General features: G+C 33.6%; 1 protein-coding gene across 1 annotated transcript in view; it reads left to right on the forward strand.

The window, feature by feature from the left end:
• The window catches only part of LOC148837604 (A disintegrin and metalloproteinase with thrombospondin motifs 19-like), a 113,612-nt gene that overhangs the window by 48,895 nt on the left and 43,092 nt on the right, over positions 1-21,625 (forward strand). Inside the window, exons 9-11 of the mRNA XM_088911847.1 lie at positions 7,578-7,718; positions 11,167-11,317; positions 18,629-18,730. Of these exons, the coding sequence (XP_088767973.1) occupies positions 7,578-7,718; positions 11,167-11,317; positions 18,629-18,730 (394 nt within the window). The remainder of the gene's footprint in view (positions 1-7,577; positions 7,719-11,166; positions 11,318-18,628; positions 18,731-21,625) is intronic.

Consider the following 21,625-nt stretch of genomic DNA (forward strand, 5'->3'; position numbering starts at 1 on the left):
TTAATCCTTTATTTATCGTGATTCATGTGGGGCATGGACATCTTCTACTGTTCTTTCATTAATTACAATCACATGTTTTTGAATGGCTCTTTATATATATTTTTTTCTTTAATTTGTTTTGGCAATTTTAAATTAAATATCAAACACTGTAGTTTACTTTTTTATCAAAATTGTCATTGTGGTGACATCTCATGAGTTGAGATCAGTGTTTTGTTCTCCAAAGGAAAAACACTTCTGAAACAATAAATAAATCTCCTCACTATTTAAAATGTAAATAACATTGTGTATGTACTGTATGTGTGCAGTGAGCCGCTGATGTAGAAACTGCACTGCAACAGTGGATATTACAGTGGATATTAATACAAAAATAATTACTTTTATCTTTTGCTGGTTAAGTTTCTCAATTCAAAGAAAAAGATGCAAAAACGTGCTATCTGTTATTTCTGTACAGCATGATACATGAGTACCTTTTATGAAAGGTATTTGATTTCTTTTCCTTCATTTTCCCCTTGAACTCTCAACTTTCAATAAGACACAGCACTGCAGTAGCCCTCTCAATGTCAAGGTAGAAACTGCAGTGAGTAATGTGGTTATTGAGTACAGCTGGGTCTGAATTTGTCTTGGGATCTAGCACTGTTGCCAAGCCAAGACATTTTTAAGGCAGTGCCTACAGGAAAATGCTGAGACAGTACAATAAAAACAATCTCAAACAGTGAGCTGTTTAGCATATCTTACAGCCCACTGTAGTATGGTATGATACGAAAGACAATATTGTTTTTAAAAGTACCAACTAAAGATCTTTAGGCACAAAAGTTTGAATTTTTCAAAAACAAATAGAGGCGAAATATTGATATAATAACAAAAATATTTATCTGTACTCATAGATGACAGTTGTTTTATTTACTTTTGCATTTCTTACACCTTACATCTGTTATGTTTTAATTTTCAAATGTTTTTTTTCTTCTGCTTTTTATTGTTTTCTTTATTCTGTCTCTACCTGATATGCATTACAAAACTCAAGTTGGTGTTTTCATTTTTCTTCCCTTCTTTTAGCTCTGACTGTCTTTGCAGTACATACTCTGTATTGTACCTCCACCCTTTCATGGTCCACTCTGAGTATGTTCAAATCTCGCTACAATTGATTTAAGTTGTTGAATATAATTTATATACAGTACATCAGGTCTTTTGTGCTTATATGGTCAGATACCTAATTGCCCTTCTGTGTTCTACAAATAACATGTCTTCTTATTTCTTCATTCCTAAGCACCAAGCCCTCCCACTATGTAAAACTGAATTTACACATACTATGTGACAAGAATAGTAAAAAATAAAACATAAAAAATAAAATTAGATAGAACATAAGATTTCACAATGGTTTAGAAAAGTCTTTTCTCTAGTAAGCTCTGGTTTTTATTTGAGGAACAGAAAAGGGGGTGCCTGAAGCTGAACAGTTCACCTAGGATCAAATTCCATTGTATCCAGGTTTAGACAATTTACAGCACTTACTCAACAGTATACACTGCTCTGACAAAGGGCAATGGGTTTGAGAAATGGTTTTGGCAACATGTTTTTACTCTTATTTCTTACCATAGTGAGGAAGACTTAATTATATTGCGGTAATTTATTATTAATAGCTTTTTGATTTATTTCTGATTATTGCTAACTTAAAAGTGTTCAGTCTTTTTACTAATACATCCCTCCATTTTCTAACTGCTTTATCCACTAATGTGTCATGGGAGAGCCTGTCCCAGCACAAGGCAGGACATATGCTGGACACGATACCACTCCATTGCAAGGCACACACAAACATATGCGTGCACAAACTTACACCTGGGTCAATTTTCTCAAGAGCTGAGTAAGTCTTTGGGCTGGGGGAGGAAACCAAATCAAGGAATACAAATTCCACACAGATGACACCTGGGAATGGAACCCAGGGCCCTAAAATCATGAGACAGCAATGTTAACCACTGTGCCACCTGCAAAAATGCCATGCTGTAAATGTATTAGAACACCATTTTGTTTCTATAGTGTTATGTTTTTAATTGTACATTAAACTGGAAAAACCTGAAAAAAAACTCGCAAAGCTATTAAAACAGACAGAACAGGTTATTTTTTGATTATATTAATATGCTAATGACATTTGCTATGTCTAGAGCTCCTTTCAAATCTTAAGAGAAAAAAGAATACATACTGTAGCTAAGAAACATAGGACTTTCTGGATGTGGGCTTTTATAAAACACAATCATGGATAAGAAAAATAGTAAGACTGAAATATTGGTATCATTTACATTTTTTCAAATATAAATGTTTTCTGCAACATCATTTTAAAATGTACATTACAATAACCAAAAGGAGTAATAAAAGTGGGTTTTGCAATTCAAACATTCTTTAAAGGGTTGCCTTTAAAAGTTTGCCTGATACACACAGCTGCAAGGATTCCTGACCAAACGAAACACATATTATTACAGGTTGGCTCAAGATGTTGAATTTGATTGAATGAATGGTCAAACACTGTGGAAGGTGACATCTTCATTATCCTTGTCCTTTGACATAGTGGTCTGACAGTTAGTGCTGTTGCCTTGATACCTGACTAAGTAGGCTTTTGTGGGGTTTGCATGTTCTGCCCTTTCTTGGGTGTATATGCTTCCAAAGACATGATGGCTAGGGTAACTGGCATTCCTAAATGTTGCTGGAATGTACTGTACAGTATGTGCATGTACAGTATGTAAAGGCTGTTATGGGCATCTCGCCCTGCATCTGCCTAAGTAGGTTATAGCTCTCTGAATACCTCTGTAGGATAAAGTGCTCTGTGTATTGTGTGGATTATTACTAAAATTAATTATGCTATTATTACTACTTATCTATACTACTTCTACTATGTTAACTATTATTATTACTTCTCACTTTAACATGTATTTGTTTATTTGGTTGTGTGAACAGAAATATAAGTATATACAGTACATGTCATGCTCATCACTGCAGATGAGTGGTGGGTCAAGCTATTATCTATATACTGTAGCTTGACCCACCAAGCTTCTCTCCCTGTCTGTGTGTCTGTGTCTCATGAAGAGCAAGCTGAGGTATGTGAAAAGACAAATTCCTAATGCCAGAAATTGTATATGGCTAATAAAGTGATCTTATATTGTAGCCAGCAACACTTAACATCTCCTGTCAGTCTATGCCAGTTACTGTGGTAATTAATTTGATAGGAGACTTGTACCACCTGAGGGTGTGGTAGATAATTGCCTCCAGGTGGTACAAGACTCATTTTGACTGAGACTTAATAGGAGTACATAAGCTGTGTTCTGGCAGTACATTTCAAGTTCCTGAATATGTTTGTTTCCCTTGCTTTGCCCTGACTTTGTTCATTGGATTCCCTCTGGTGTTTTGTACTGCGTCTCTTTGTTTATGCATTCTGCCTGTTTCCCTCAGCTCTGAGTTTGGACTTCCCTTTGTGCTGTGTTTCCCTCTTTGAACCTCGTCTGTTACCCTAGCTCACCATCCTATCTCTGTTGCTGGCTGTAAACAGTGTTCTGCTTGCTCACGTAGCTGCATGCCTGCTTGCTGGTGTATATCTGCCTGTTTTATTTTATGAATATGCACCTGTGTTTTACTATGTTCAGCAGTGGCACATTACATATACCCTTATATAGATCAAATGCCTAATGAATATAATGCGACTAATTCACATGCTTTCCTTGAATATGAATTTGCTGTCTTGTTTGTCTTTGTTAACACAAATAAAAGAATCTTAATGCTAGTATCTGAACTCCATTTCCTGGGTATTGCTGCTAATTCCTTCTTATCCATATTGCTCAGTATTTGGACTCCTTCACTTCTTTCAGTTATACATACATTACTCTCTTAGTTTTTCCTATGGATTCTCCTACCACCTTTTAATTGATGCAGTTCACGTCTTCCTCTCCTTTCTCTGCTTCTTCTCATCATCTGTATATGCCTTAATTGCTCGGTGTTTGTAATTCTCGGTGCTTGTAATTGCTCGGTGTTTGTAATTAAAATTATTTAATTTGTGAGCTTTTGATTTTTTTTACATTTCAGTACTGGTTTCCAGTGAAAGTCAGTCACTGCAACAGTTAAAAGACATAAACTGAAAAAAGCATAAAACATTTTACAGAGTATCTTTCATAAATTTGGAGACACCAAACACAGAGGACCTGTTGGGGAGAACAATTTTGTTTATTTTTTATTGAATTCTCTTGGTTCACCAATATATTTGCATGCTTCCAAAGTAGATCATTTGCATGCTCTTTTAAAAAATACAATCAACATTGATATCTAAGTATGTCCCCGCATGTGTCCTGTAGAACTGATCCCGTGATCCTGTATCTCACTATACTTATATTTAAACTACACAATTATAAAGTTCAGAAATTTAAATTTCCTTGAATGAAAAAAAATTACTTTGAAGAGTCATTGAACAAGTATTTACTGAAATCTAAAGTTCTTTGTTAGAAGCAAAATATTTTTTTGTATATTTTGTCACCCAAATTTAAAATTAATTATAAAAAATATACATTTATATGAGCATACTTAATTTTTCATACAGTATAATACTAAATGTAAAAAGAAAATGCATGTGGGGCATAGTACAGTATCATCTTGATAAAGGCTCTCCACAATAGTTCAGTATGGCTTAAAAAAGAAAGACAAATCTGTGGAACACATTGGGAGTGAAATGGAATAACTGCGAAGTCAGTTCTGGAAAAAACTTATCGACTTAATCTTCACTCGTAAGCCAAGATATTATAATATTCTGTAAGCAAACAGTTCATTCAGCACATCGCTTTCTGAAGTAGTCAGTAACTGAAACCCCACTTATGGTATTGGGTTATGGGAAATGTCAGTGGATGAACCTGAAGTAGAAGAAATAAAAAAAAAATCTCAGGATTTTTCCCACTTGTACAGCTTTATTAGATTTGTCTAAATACCTTACAAAAGGCTTTGGCTGCAGTCCACTGGATACAGCTGTTGCTTAATCAACCTAATCAACCTTGCAAAACTCGAACCTATTCTGCTACACATGTGAGATTATGATTTTACACACATACATGTCAGAGGACATATAGAAACTAATTTTGTCACATCACAAATTGAGTCTACACCCCCTTCTAATGCATAAAAGATGCCTAAACATCACTGAATGTGCGTGGTAGCAACTAAATCATAGATCAGGAGACTTCATCAGTGAAGATACAGTAATTCAAAAATCCCAAAGCTTCACTGTGATAAACAGTAAACCACACAGGACATCTGCAATATCGTGGTAAATAAGGTGGTTAATCAGTCATTTCTAATATGTTATTTTTATTACATTTTATTGCTGTGTTACAATTTTGATTACAATTACAATTACACCTTAAGAAAGCTGCACAGCTGGAACGTTGTTTCTCTTTTCTTTTCAGCATGGAATAAACCTTTACTTGTTCCTTTGCATAACACAATATATGTGAATGTGCAAACACATTATTGTTAATAGAACTGTTTTGTTGATTTTATTGAAAATTATTATCTTATCACCATTTTGTTATATTATAAACCCCATTTATTTATTATTTTACATAGATTGCACATTGTTTCACAAGCTTTAAGTACCATTAAGATTAGTAGTCCATTGTTGTCAAATATGCCTTCTGAATGAGAGAGAATGCAGTACTTAAGTAATGTTATTAGTACTGTTTTTTTCTATGTCTGTGTAATTGCAGCAGAAATCACGTTAGATATATCTTTAAATGAACAAAAACATCTGAAATGTGGTAGATTTGGGCATTATTGCTGGCATAATGTGCATGTTTGGCATTCGTCTTCTCATGCTGATGTGTTTTATAAATTTAATCAATCCAAAAGTGCAGTTCAGTGACTTAGCTGTTTTTTTAAATTTGGTGTGCTGTCACACAGCATACATTAGAAATGACATTTGTCGGTTATTAGATTAGGTTTAGTTTCAGATCATTTAGTTTACAAGTTTAGCTGGTTTATGAACTGGCCAGTCCAAAATATGAAAGCTATTATACTCAATGCATCTCAGATAAGTTTCAAATATGTTTTGCTTTCCAATGTTATAACTCACTGATTTAATACAATTTGTCTTCTTTTTAAATATTTTGTGTTTTAAACAAATAAGAAATAAAATCAAATCATCTTTATTATTTTACCATTTTAAATAATATACAAAATATGACCAAATAAGTGTTCATTGTTATTGTTGGAATGATTAGATATTAATAAAACTACAGAGATCGATACATTTACTATTTTTGTTGTCTAAATTCAAATAATTAAACTTAATTTTAAACTAATTTCCTTTTGGTTTTCTGTTTAGAAATTCACCTGGTTGATAAAAAAGGGTATTATGAACAAAGAAACCATAAATGAATGCCTTTGCAACATAATATACCATTCTGTGCATTTATTTCTGTTTGTTGGTTGTGAATTTGTTGGTAACTCAATTAGTGCACTTTTAAATACATAGGATGTTTGAAAAATTGAATCTACTGTGTCTTTTAAAATGAGTTATTTTTCATCTAGTATGGCATTATATCTTTCTAAACTCAGAAATGCTATAAATGCACAAATGACTTTGGTTTCATTGTTTCACCAGAAGCATATATTCACAAATTATCAGTAACAATATTTTATCCATTTAGTTTCTGAACACTCAATTGGCCAAATCGGACCAATTGGCCAAATTGGCCAAAAACACATCTGGGTACTTGGTACATGGTACTTACTGTACCACATCATACTGTACATGTTAGCATGGTCTGCAGGTTGTAAAATCATGGAAGTGATCTGTGTCAGTATTCAGGTTACTGTACTGTGACCTTGGGTACAAAGAACATAGTAATCATGGCTGAACTAATATACCAAGACGGTCTCAACCTAGTAGGCCACTGGGATATTGAAAGCAAGAATACCACTGTCCAGAATTACCAAAATGTCAGTATCCTGGTGTGTGTGGGTTGACAACATCATATCTGGCTGAGTCATTTCCAGAATCAAAAATGTTCAGCATCTCCAATCGTCGTAGAGCCACCAGGATGTTGACATATCTCGATAAGGTGGCACCTCCAAGGTGGAGGCATTAGAGCCAGTATTAATTTAGTCACCAGTTTTTGATTTTGTCATAGTCTTAGTCAAGCTGACTAAAGTGTCTGTTAGTCATAGTGACTTTCTAGACTAGCCCAGTAAGTTCAAGTTTAGTATATATGACGGCTTGGATGTGAGTAACATGAAATAGAGTAAAATGTCATGCATGAGCATGAAAACATTCAAACAGAAACTGGCGAATGCATGTTGGTGCAATGATGTGTTCAGTGACAGGTCATAGTTCAGTGTGTTCTGGCATTACACCACAGACAAGGGAAGAGGTGCCATACTTGTGTTGCGTAAGTTTTTCACTTCACTTCAGGTCCATTTGATTATATTTAGCCTAAATAAATACCCAGCATGGAATTGAAAAATACACGTTTTATTATGGGTATGAACTTGGAAATGTTTTATTAAAGTTTTAGGTCACAAAATTCATTTTCTGCTGTTTCATTGATTTACAAATTTAGCATGGGAGTAAGCCATGACAATGATCACCCGACCTGTGCGGACGGCCTCCATATCATGTCTGGGGAGTGGATCAAAGGGCAGAAGCTTGGAGATGTGTCCTGGTCTCGCTGCAGCCGGGAAGATGTGGAGAGGTTTCTCAGGTAAAACAGAACAGAGAAAAGTCATACCATTAGAGGAATCCCTTGTGTTATCCTTTAAGATACTGTATATACTGTATATTCATATAGAAGTCAATGTTACTAAAATTTGCAGACATGCTACTGCTATGATAATAAAACATTTTAAAATCTGCTTTTCCCAATTGCATTAGAGGTGTTTTCTTAGATATTTCATGATTTTCTTTTTACTTTATTGTTACTATAAAAGAGCACAGTGGGATGAGTCTAAGGGAACAAGTTAAGGTTTATTCCATGCTGAAAAGAGAAGAAAAGAAGCACAACGTTTCAGCTGTGGAGCCTTCTTCAGGTAGGAGAAGGCTCCACAGTTGATATGTTGTGTTTCTTTTTCTTCTCTTTTCAGCATGGAATAAACCTTTACTTGTTCCCTTGCAGCCTATGCATGCTGACGCAGTTACCTACTTGAACTACTGCAAAATGATTCCATTTCACTTTTTACACGTTTTTGTACTTCTGGCCTGGTTTGTAAAATGCCATAGCTCACTGCATGAGTTCATTGCTCTGAATTGGAAGCTACCTGTATTATCTGAGGGTCCTCTCTGAAGATGTCAGCATAGGAAAGAAATAATGACACCTGAAATGTAGTTTGGAGTGATGGTATTTACACTCCCAGTTTTACGTTTCGTAACATTTTTTACACTTAAAAATTTAAAGACGTTTGCTAGAGGTCAGATGGTGCTTGGAAGCTGTGAGTATTTCATTTATTACACAAATTACTGGTCTTTCATAATCAGAATGTAAACCACTTAGGAAAACATAGACTAATAAATATAATACCATCAGGAAATGTAAACTACTGTAAAATTAATATAAACTTTGTTTTCAGGATTGTTTAATGTACAAAAGTCTTTTTTTAATTATTTGTTTTATTTAATTGTTAAACAGTTTTCTCTGACCTCCATAACAAACACATACAAAGTCTCAGTCCATCACAGACAATGTAAATTGTCTTTAAGTTGTATTTAAATAAATGAATATATCTTCAGTGAAAAAAAATATAAATGCCCCTAATGCATAGAACACATTTTGATAAGTAAAAAATATATATTTACTTGAAAATTACCATAGTATTTTTATTGCCTAAGACTGAAATTAGTGTGATTTAATGGGGTAAGCAAAAAATTATGCTAACAAAGCACAAGGGTATAATGTAAGATGTTTAGAATTGGAATTTATGTTTGATTGCATTGTCAGGACTGGTTGCCATACTACAAAGAAGACATTTCTGCCCTAGAAGTAAAAAAGCTTTAAGTTGGATACTGTATGTCATACACAGGAGGCCTCAAACTGTCTCCAACAGCAGACATTTTGTAAGGCCTTGATGCAAATATTTAAAATTCTGAATTGTATTGATAAGTCAATCCAATGGGCAATTTCAGAATCAACAGAGGAACAAGGGCCCAAAGAAACAAATGGAAATTAAATATACAATCAGAGAGCAGTCCTTTTTACAAAGGATAGTAACTGGAATATACTGAACATCTAAGTTGTTAAATTACTTAACAATTAGATTTTGGTCAACTTTTTTGGAAGGTGCAGTATATTCCTAAAAAGTGTTCATAAAATTGATTCACATTTACAGTTCATATTTTGTCATAACTGCATTGTGTAGGTGATGGGAAACAACATGCATTTGCAATCTGTTAGAATAAAAAACACATATGGCCCCTCCATTATTTTTACTGGCATGCAGGGAAAATATCTGTTGTGAACTGGACAGCAAGGCTGGATGTAACATTTTCGGGGCCTCATATGAGGTTGTAGCCTGGGGCTCCCTTTAATCCTCAATCTAAAATACAAAGCAATTCATCGGTGTTATAATGTCAGTCAGAGAAACAACTGCAGTTCAAGGATTGCTTCGTTTCTCACTCACCTTTTATTTAGAAAGATCAGCAGTTATGGGTGTGAGGGTATTGTGTCAAACATTAAACATTAACAAAAGCAATTTTAGACAGTAAATTAAATAACAGGGCAGATTGGTGGCACAGTGGTTAGTATTGTTCCCTTGCAGTGCTGGGGCCATGGGTTCAATTCTGGACCTGGGGTGCTATCAGTCTGGAATTTGTATGTTCTCCCTGTGTTCACGTGGATTGCACTGGTTTCCTCATACAGTCCAAAGACACACTGGGAGGTTAATTGTCGTCAGGTAAAACTGGCCCTGGTGTGTACATGGTTGTGTCTGTGTGTGTGTTTGTGTCTGTGCTGTGATGGACTGGCATCCCACCTAAGTATCCTGCCTTGTGCCTGTTGCTTGCTGGGATAGAATTGGAAAAAGCAGTTAGAATAACCTCTTTGTTTTAATCTCTGTCCCCTTATTTGGGATATAAATGATAAAAAAGAACAGTAGTAGACTATATGGTATATGCTTATATACAGTATATACAGTATATCAGTAAACAAAAGAAACCAAACACTGTACAAGTCTGTGAAACTTTACTTTCACAGAAAATTTACTTCACAGTTCTTATTATATGTGGCCATGACCATAATATCGATTTGTGATATTTGATTAGTTAGAACTGTTTTTAATTTAGTAAAAAATGTTTACCTGGTGCAAAACTATTATCAAATGTGTATAGGAAATGTTCTTAATGATGAATTAATTAGGTTTAAAAAACAACTCAATTTTATTGTCATATTACCAAATCAATATTGTTTTTACAGTATATCTAATATGTATAAGTTGTTTTTTATTGTTACGTTGACAAATGCTCATTTATTTTATATTATAAAATCAAAAGCTTGTTTATTGAACACTGTTATGTGAACAGAACAAAAGGCATTTGTAAAATGATACACCAAGTAATTACTCTTGCTCACATTATTGCAAGATCGATACAATAAATACATGTATTTGTGTTAGCAACAATTTTTGCAACTTTCTGAACAGGTAAGCTCTTATACATAGCTTTAAGCATACATACTTTCCTATGTTAGAATTTAACTGTTTTTTTATAAGGTTATATTTGATGTATTTTGCAGCAGAAACATTAATTACATTTTTTCAAATAATTAGTCTATTTGGCCTACAGTCTTGAAGATAATTGTGCTAAATAGGCTGATACGTGTGTGCATCAAGTGCAAAATGGTTTAACTTTGGGTGTCTAAATCACTGCAAAATCAGAAATCCTTCCCTTAGGATTAGGATGTGTCTTTAGTCACACACCTGTTAAAGAATGGAGGCTGTTTGCTGGATAGTGTTTTAGAATAGTGACAGACAACTGTAGCCTTAACATACAGGAGATCTATTTCTTTAGAGTGATTGTATGTTCAGTCACTATACAGTACATTTGTGTATTTTATGAAAATAATTTGTGCAAGAAAGTCCAGTTTGAAGTTATAAGTCTTCTAGTCTAATGAGCTGGAGGGAATAATATTTTGTGTATGAATAACATGTGTATTTTTGTTCCAGGTCTAAAGCGAGCAGTTGCCTGTTGCAGACAGATCCCCTAAGCCTCAATTCTGTGATTCTTCCTTCTAAGTTACCTGGGATGACATACACAGCAGATGAGCAGTGTCAGATTCTGTTTGGGCCAAAAACATCCTATTGCCAAAAAATGCAGGTACAATATGTATAATTACTTAACAATTGTGGTGGCTACATAATAGAAGAGTCAGAAGCCATATTTAAATTTAAGATCATTAAAATTTCTGTTGTAAATGATATACACTTGAGAATAGATAAATACTGTATTCAATTCGACTAAAAAATATCACTTGAGACAACACTGCCCTCATGACAGTTGACTGTGCTAAATTTACCACAGGATATTTGCAAGGGATTATCATGTCTGCCATAACAAACCTTTATATCTCAGACAGCTTTATTATCGTATACCAATGATCCAGGCTAGTGTTAGTGGTAACACAGAACACCCATGGTCAAGCTACAGTACAATTAACTGATTAGAGATTGCATGACATCCAACAAGTTTTGAATATTAGGACATAAGATGTTCAGTTCAGATTTAATTTAAATATAACGTACAATAATTTGTGAATTTGTTGTGTTCTTTTTGAATACTTATCATGTCTGTATATTCTTACCTTAGAGACCACAAAGATATACTGTACATGTCAGTAAGAGGTTTTACAAGCTGTATAAGTAATGCAGTTAGGAACATACAGTATTCCTCTATCAAAGTGGTAAATCCCTTTATTTACATTGTTTATGGTAATGGAAATGGTACTGCTTCACAGAAAAGACAGTTCATGAGAAAGGGCAAAGTATGTTACTTTATATCATCGTTTTTTATAGAATACTTTCATGGATCATTAAAAAATAGGTGGTTGCAGTCATATTAGTGTTGTCCTGAGGCTACAATATCTCAGAAATTAGAATGAATATGGTATATTATTAATCTCATTCCCTCAAAACAGAAAAAATATCCACTAAAATGAACAACCTGCCAGAATAAAAATAATATTTTTATAGACGATCTATAATCACAGTACATTCATTTTTGCTCATGATGTTTAGTATTTATGGATTTCTTAGTATTCATGCATTTTCATGTGAGCAGTGAGTAGTGCAGCACAATCAATTTCCATGTGCAACATAGTCTCAGAGTGTCAGATGAGACATCACTCTTTATGATTCTGAATGACTCTTAAGAGCGTTTAAATGACCTACCCCAGTGGCTCAGCATTTGTTTTTGAGATTTTGACCAGTGCTTGTGTGGGAGGTGTGAGCTGAAAGCCTGAAGGTGCCTGAAAGATCAGATTGCAGACTCTATGAATGCATACTGTAGTTATTTTAACATAATAAAGTAGTAGTACATATGTAGGTTTGTAAAAAGGGTTGATAAGCATTTTTTTTTTCATGGCCAAAATAAACAGTCTTAGAGAAGGATGTTTTGTATCTCTTGAGCTCTAAGGACGACACCAGTTTCATGTCAAAAAGTTCATGATCTCATTCTGCTTTCCTTGACAGCTGTATAAAAGTAAAAAGAGAAATAGATTACTTTCCACAGCTTGAACCCAAATTATCTGCTGGTTATGCATTGGGTTTAGATGCTATTTTATAAACAATAGTTGAGAGAGCATGTCTGGACATTGCAATAAATGTATAAACTCCATTATAAACTATCTGGACAACCTTGGCATATCCAGACAGCCTTGGAAGGTATCTAGCAAACATTGTATAGTTCTTTTGGCCCTAAGTGGGGTTAATCAAACTATCAACACTCATCGTTTTCTTCATTCCTCTGACATTATTACAGCAGTGAATATTCCAGGAACTTCAAATTTAACTGCTGCAAAGTACAGTTTAAGACTTTATTTGCCCTGATCAAGCTATCTCGGAATGGAAATTAAACACCGTTAAAAATATTTAAAAGAGCAATCTGGCAGGATGCTGCTCGTAGATGGAAAAAATTGAAATAAGCTGTTCAACCTGTTACAGGCTGGGGCTTTTACAGTATGAACATATGGAGACAGATGGCAGAACTAGACAAAAAATAAACAAACCGATATGAATGTAGAATCTTTAAGTCACCTCAACACTAAATAAAGGCAATGCAAAAATTCTAAAATAAAATTATTTTATGTATTATTCTACAAGCTTTATTGTTATTTAACTCAATTTAAAATTTAACTAAAGAATTCTGTTTAGTAAGAATTTTATTTAATTATATTATTATTCTTATTCTTATTCTTATTATTATTATTAACCTAAAGGTGATTTATTTGCAACATCAAGAAAGTTGTGTAGTTTTTTTCTTTCAATTTTATATGTGCCTTGAAAAAGGTTTTCATGTTTTCACTGTTAGTAATCAAGACCCTAATCCATTTTTTCCAGAAAGATACAGGTATTATCAAAAAGAAAACTAAGTTGATGGAATCACCATCTAAATTTCTAAAAGTCCATGTAAATTGTGTTATATTTCCATTTAAAGTGCAATGTATCGTGTGATACCTTCAAAACATAACTTTTTGGCAGGGATTCATAGTGACATCTTGTGGCAGCAACAATTCAAATATTTTACTTGCTTAAAAAGGAATAATAACAGCACCTTCAGTGACAGCACCTTCTATATTGTTCCACATTAAATCTTTTGATATTAGATTCATATAGTTTAAACCAACCTCACAAAACTCTAGGCTTTATCCTGTTCTGAACAATAGACATCAATGAAAAACTGCTTTGACTTATCAGCCTTTTTTACTTAATATATTTTTTATTTTAAATACATCGAAATTAGACCTGATGAAATAGCAAACCGTCATATTCGCCATTGATGTTTCGCATTCATGATGTTCACCATTATAATTACTGTCAATGGCAACATGAAGGCTCATACAGTTAATACTGACTGTGAGTTTGTACGGTTTGAGACATTTTTACAAGTGTGTCATGTTAGACTTTATAACTGATTTCATATACAGTACCATTTAAGAAAATGAATTGCAGAACATAATGCTCAAAAGCAGATGTGACTGGATAATAATATCAAGTATGGAATTTATCTGTTGTGTCAAGGGACATCTGTACAGTGGAATGTCTTTTGGATGCATTTTAAATTCTAATTTTGACCAGCATTGACAAAAGAGATGCCTAGTGTTGCTTTCAATCAAGCAGAATCAACTGGGATCTGGAGTAGATCAGGGTATGATAGTGAGATTGTATAGCTGTTAACTTTAATTTAAGTCTATACCCTACACTCTCTGTATCTGCAGGAAATACAGTACAGTATATGGTCTATATATTTGGTCTAAGCAGACACCTTACACTAACAATAACTAATTGACATAGATTCTTTATTTAAAGAAAATTTCATTTTGGTAAATTGGCTTGGAAAAACTGCAAAATATCAAGTAAAACATAAATATTTTATTTTTATATTATATTATAGTTTTCATATTTTTTTCTTTCTGTTATCATTATGCTCTTACTAAAAATATTTTCTTCCTTGTTGATGCTCCGTGATTTTTTTTCTACTAAGAATATTGTATTAATTGTAATCTATGATTAAATTGGTTTGATAAAATATAGAATAAAAAAACATAACCTGGCTATTTAGTCATTCCTAGAATATGCAATAACATCATGTAATCAGTCTTGGATTGGCTTTATATAATATAGTTGAAAATTAAATATAAAAAATATGTAAACTTAAACAAGTTACTTAAAATGGTATGAAAATATTCCAATATATCTGTGAATTCCACTTTTTCCAATTTTATTATCCTACTTCATTACATTTCTGGCACTCATGTAATGCTCATTTGCTTGATGTATGAACTTCATATTGTATTGCATGTTGATAAGTTTAAATACCTGTATGTGACATTACTAACAGATTGTACAAATACAGAATATAATTTAAACCAAATGGAAAAGTTTCTTTACTGTAGAAGATGCATGTCATGAACATGAAAATTGGGATGATAACCAGAGGGAAAATACAAAAAAGAAATATCTTGCTAAAAATATAGCAGACTTGAAAACATTTCAAACTTTTCAAGTTCTTGTCAGAGGAATATACTGTGGCACCCAACCTAAGAACTGAAGTCTCTTCCCTGTAGAGTAATGTTCTGGATGTATTCTTTTCTTAATGATCAAAGTGGAAGACTAGGCACTCCCAATATTGTCCCTATCAAACTGATTATTTATAGACTTCAGCCAGCTAAAAAACACCACCAGGCTGACTCAGTATGGGTATGTTGTTACATAACTGAATGCCTAATGAAGTATTCCCTTTGAATCTTTTGTATTCTTTCACAAATTTCATTTGGAATAATGAGACCTATTATCCAATATATAAGAATTATTAAATGTTATGAATGTATGAATAAATTACCATGAATGTACAGTAAATGGATGTTTTCTCACATTCCATTGGGGAGTGAAACATACTGTAAATTTGAGGTTATATTGCCATAATATTCTTCTAAACTATAGTTCCTGCATCATATGTTGTAACAGCGTCTATCTAATACAGAAGAAGCACTTTAAATTTTAATTCTGTCAGACATTCTTTATGTCCCTGTATTAGTAAAACTTTAAATGTGGTCATTTAATTATTTTTGTTAAAAATGCAGCTTTAGGAGATTATTTTAGTTTTGATATACTGAATGTAGTAATTGTTTCAGTCAACAGTTTCACTAAATTAAAATTTGACCAGAAATATTTAAGCAGTCTTTGAAAACCATCTTTGATTAAAACACTATTTGTTGCTGGACAGAAACAAACAAAGACAATTGTAGATATTTATATATCATTCAGGTGAAAAGAAAGGCTTATAACATAGAGCAAAGCCTCCCAGGTTTATCATTGCCCTAACTACATAATAATCTTCAATTTTGCAATCTATTACATATCTAGGCTATGAATATGAATGAATATGTATAGGAAAAGTTGTTATTATTGATCTTTTAGGTCTATTTTTTGCAAAAAGCAGAATTTCTTCTTTAAGCATATGCTGTAATGTGCACTACAGCATTTGTAGCATTTATCCATCTGCAGTAAGCACTGAGGAAACACAAGCTTGCAGTCTCCTCTGTTACCTGTATACTGTATCACACTTCACCAGCATCTCTTTCATGTTCTGCAATTCTGCAATAAAGTGCATTGCTGTCATAGACATTTTCCTTATTCTAGTATACCCTACATACTTTAAGATTTACAGGATGCTTCTCATAAACTTGTTGGACAAGTAGGTGTCAATGTACAGAACTTTACAAGCACTTCACTAGTAGATGTGTATCCTATGAGGGTGCCCTCCACTTTTTCATCTCATTATTGTTTGCCTATCGTTTTCTTCTTGAGAAAAAAATGAATGTTAAATGAAAATTCTTTTAATATATTAGTTTACATAGATGATTGTATATAATAGTTAGAGCTAGACTTTATGTAAAACTACCTACGAAAGCTATTTGAGAAACGTGAAGCTTGCAGATGTGGAGTGATATTTTCAAACATTAGCTTTTTCATTATTACATACTGTAGTTTCACACAACTATTTTATTAGTTTTCTCAGTAACTCCTGTGTCATTGCCTGCAATAAACAGCCCAGCTTCAATTTTGTTCTTAGAAGTAATCAGTTTTAAAAGTTTGTTGTAGCAATATATACTTTTCAGGGAACAGCAAAATATTTAATCTTGTTTCCTGGAGACTTTAATATCAGATGTCACTTCACTTTCATATCAAATCTCCCAAGTCATTCTGTAATTCAAATTCCAAGTTATGTCTTCAATTCCCTGGATACTAATAAATCTAATTTTAGTTCCCTTTGCTTATTTTGCTGCCCTGCCAATTTTGTGTAAATATCATGCTCACTATTCAGATTTCATTGATTTTATTTCACATGTATGGTCCTCAAATATTGATATCTGAAGACCACCTATTAAGCTGTTTTTTATTCAAATTGTGCAAAAGATCAAAATAAGTACTCATTAGCTCTTAGATTTCTCCATTTTGCGAGAGAAACACCAATATTATGAAGCGCTGCAGTAATTTATTAGAATTTCTATTAAATTAATCAAAACTCCTCAGAGAATTTATTAGAGTACATCTGCCTTGCAGAAGCCCAATGTTGCAGGTGTAGTTTGAAAGGCACATACTGTAAAGTTGATCTACATGTGTCTTTTTTTCCAAAATTTCATGCTTTCAAAACTGTATATTGAAAAGAATTTTAACATTTATCTGTGTCTTCTGTTCTTCTTAGACTCTAAGCTGTGTATTTCTACTCTCAGAAGATAACACAAAGGAAGGAGAGTTCTGGTGCTCATAATTAACTAACTGGGATTCTTGCCCATGTTCTTTTTGAACTGGAATCAAACCTTTGAACTATAATGATGAATACAGTACAATTAACAGCAATTAACAGGATCTTCACGGCCTAACAAGATGCACATAGTGCGGAGAGAAACTTTGCATTCAGTTGCTGTATGCATTTCATGCACTGAAAATCTGTAAATATTTTTGTTGGACTGATAAAAGTAGATATACTGTGGTATCACCCTGTGAAAACTGATCTAAAAATGCATACCCGACATTTTTAGTGCTGTTACTGAGGATTCATGGGAATAGCTGATTAAAGAGATTAATTAATAATTGTTTCAGTTAAAAGTTTCATTGAGTCAAAAATACAGAATGAAAATTGTAAGTAATTTTTGTCTGAAAACCCTTTTCTATGACCCTTCATTAAATTTTCTTCTGTAAATGACGTAATGTTAGCTTATTTTTAAATTACTTCACTAATGAAATTTGGCTTAAAGTTGCCTGTACTTTTACTTATCTTTTATGTTCCAGTAAAACCGAGGACCTTTTGTTTCCTCATTTTATTTCTTACTTGACAGCAGAATAATAAATTAATGTATTGTCTAGATAAAACTTATGCCAATGAGACAAATTACTATGCATGATGTCAGAAGTTATATTTTGGTTAAATATTTATGATTTATTAAATGCTTTGCATTTGCTGTCAACTATTTTTGAATATCATATGCTGAAATGGATCTGTGTGTCAAGAAAATAAAAGTCTCTCTAACATCTAGTCATACAAACTAGCAATCTGTAGGAGCTCTGCAGTTCCATGCGTGCATAAATTCTTTGACTCATGTTTTTAAAATGCTTCGTTTTGTTTTAAGACTATGTAATAATAAAAGTAATACAAAACGGGAATTTTAGAATGAATATTAACGAATAGTTTCAAAGAACATTTTGACCCCTTAGGAACAGATTGATTTATCCGCTATGAATTGATCAGCGATTGAGTTTTTAATGAAATGTCTTAAAACAAATTACGTTTGCTTGCCTGAGACCCAGAGTTCAGTTCTATATAAAGCAAAGAATGTCATGTCATTTACCAAACCGCTAGCAAAGAATGTATATGTCTTAATACCTTTGTTTATTCCTTTGCCATACTCAGCATGTTATTTGCTCCGGACTTTGGTGCAAAGTGGAAGGGGAGAAGGAGTGTAAGACCAAGCTTGACCCACCAATGGATGGGACAGAGTGTGACACAGGAAAGGTAAACTATTCTTACCTTAGAGCTGTACAAATGGTATATATGAAGAGAAAAAAACATTTGTTTTAATCGTTTATTAGCAATAAATATCGAAAATGTCTATTTCGCTTACTTTAATAGACAGCTCCTCATTTTGGTTTTACTTTGAATGATTCTTAAAATCTATGAGCCACAGACTGAGAAGGGGTGTGCGAGTGTTTCACCTGAAGACGGGAATGATCTTTGTTCATTTCTGTAAGAAGTGTAAATTGGCTGACCTTAATGTGGACATTGCATTTTTTCCTTGTGTCCCCATGCCCATAGAGGATTGCTCCATTTACTCTGGTTTCCCCAAAACCAAAAGCATGCTTTCTAGGTCAATTAACATCTCTGGATTGCCCTCACACACATGCATGTATAGGCACCCTGATATGCATTAGCGAATTACCCAGATTGTAGTTCCAACTGGCGCCCTCTGCCTTCCAGGTTGGATTTCATCTCACCTTAACTCTCTAATGAAAAAACAAGTCCTGAAAATAGGTGGAAAGGGACATAACCATAGTTATGTATCTGGGATTATTTCTGAACCCCAGAAGAACATAAGTATGGTGCGCTTAATCTTAAATACACAATGTATCCTTTGCACTGTGCTTTTCATCCTGAAGGAGCCTGAACAACTGAAGTGCAGTACCCATTAGCCCCACTGCATAGCAACAAATTGAATAAAGTGAGACATTTCTTCATCAAATTAATTAAGTGGAAATTGATGGTAAGATAAATTCTGATAAAAACTGAATTTTGCTGAAACACTTAGGTTAACAACCGTGCCCTTAAAATGTCATGGGATATTTAATGAAACGTGCAGTCAAAACCTTGGTTTGATATCTTATTAAATGGATTGCAGCTTCTGCTTCACAGTGTCCCCTGTCACCATACTGGGGTACTGGTGAAGAAATTCTGTTTCCTACGAAAATTGACACCTACTTGTCCAACAATACCATTTATATCAGCTTCCTGTTTTCCACTTTGAAACCTGGTTATTAGCCTCCCATCCCAATACGGACCATGTCCAGCTGTGCTTAGTTTCTGCAGGCTGCAAGGTGGTAATAGTGTGGTCCATTAGTATGCTAATGTTTCTCGAACATTTACTGTATATTTGAATATCTCATAAACTAAGTCAAATTTTAATATAAGTTATTACTTTTCACCTACAATTGTTATTTCAAAACAAAAACTTTGTGAAATAATTGCCTTTTGGAAAAAAAGAGGTTTGACTATGAATTTCTATCTGCAAACAGAGTTCTATAGCATACTCAAAACTAGGCCTGTTGTTTCTGGCACTGTTAATAGACATTTCTCCATTGAGATTTGGTTAACGGTCTTCCAAAGCATTGTCAGTATGAAAACCAATTTAAAGATAAAATAAAATGTTGGAAATAGTCTTTGAATACGATTACTGGAGTATAAGCCACCCATAACTTGTTCTGTTTGTGTTTGACATTATATGTAATTTCTCTGAGGAATTTAAATTTTAATTTCCATTTTATTCCAGTATTATATTTCTATTCTATCATTTTTTTATGTGTGTCTCCTAAATTACTTGCATGTCTTCTAAATCAAACCTCCTAGAAAAGCAGAAAATTGAAAAGTTATTTTAACTCTATACTCCCAAAAGAAGAATGCTTAAATCTCATCAATTGTGACTATAGATATTAATTAGGTGTTTCTATATAACAACACTACAGGAGATACTGTAAGACTAATACACTAGTTAAAGTTAGCTGTCACACTGATAAACATGAATAAAGGGTGTTTGCAGCAGGTAAATCTTGACTTTATTGCACAAAAGGCCAGGGTAAGAAATTGTTACCACAAGACAGTTCAGTTCCCAAAAGCATTGTGATTCATTGCCATTGCTGCTCCCAGCCTAACCTAGAAGGGTGTTAATATTTAGTTAGTCATACAAGTTGCACTTAACACAAAGGTGTAAGATTACAATTAAATGAGCTAAGGGACAGGAAACTCTCTGTGATGGTGGTAGGCCTGACCAGGAACAGACCTTTAACTGACTAAACCACAGCTACAGTATCTATTCAGAGCATTGGAACTGGTTTCTGGGGAAGTTTCAGCAAATGGTTAAAAAAACTGTACACTCGAAAGGGCAGAATGGGCATCAATGGACATCTGGGGAGTTTTATTCTACAACAAGCCAGAAAGGGTTTACAGAGCCCATAGTGTGGGCAGAAAGACTGACTACTTTTAGTAGAAGTTGTCCTGGAGATTCTGCAGTATGCAGGCTACACAACATTATTCCTGAGCTCCAATAGAAGTTTAAAGAGAGAGCTGCTGGTCATGGATCAATACTTTTTAGGTCTCAGGCTTTAGACTGACCACAGAAATCAGAAAAGATAGTGCAGGATTGTGCCTGTTTGGATCAACCTTTCATAACTACAGAAAAATTGAATGAGACAACCACAAAAAATATGGTTTGAAACTGTGAAGTGAGGATATTTGCCTTAACAAAGTAGTGGAGAGTGTGAAAGGACCATCCATCTCAAAAGGCACTATTAGGAACTTGCTGAATGTATTTTTCCATCACAAAGGACGCACTCGAATCTCTAAAACAGAATCTTATGTTAACCTTCAAACCATTTTGTTCAGTTACACCGTAAATATTTAAGAATTTAGTACATGTATTTGTATACAAATCTTTTAATTTCTTCAAATTTGGAAGAACAAACCTTCAAAGATTAAACACTTTAAATAGAGCCATAAAAGTTATAGCACTCATCTGATGAGAACAGTTTTGGAAAAAGAAAAAAATGTCTCTAGTGTTTAGCACCTTTACTGAAATAGTGTAAAGATTATTTGGCAATAAACCCCGTAAACATTCTCTGACAGCTGAATGAATGTTCATTT

The sequence above is a fragment of the Atractosteus spatula genome, chromosome 3 (genome assembly GCF_055471065.1).
Source record: "Atractosteus spatula isolate fAtrSpa1 chromosome 3, fAtrSpa1.hap1, whole genome shotgun sequence".
NCBI lineage: Eukaryota > Metazoa > Chordata > Actinopteri > Semionotiformes > Lepisosteidae > Atractosteus > Atractosteus spatula.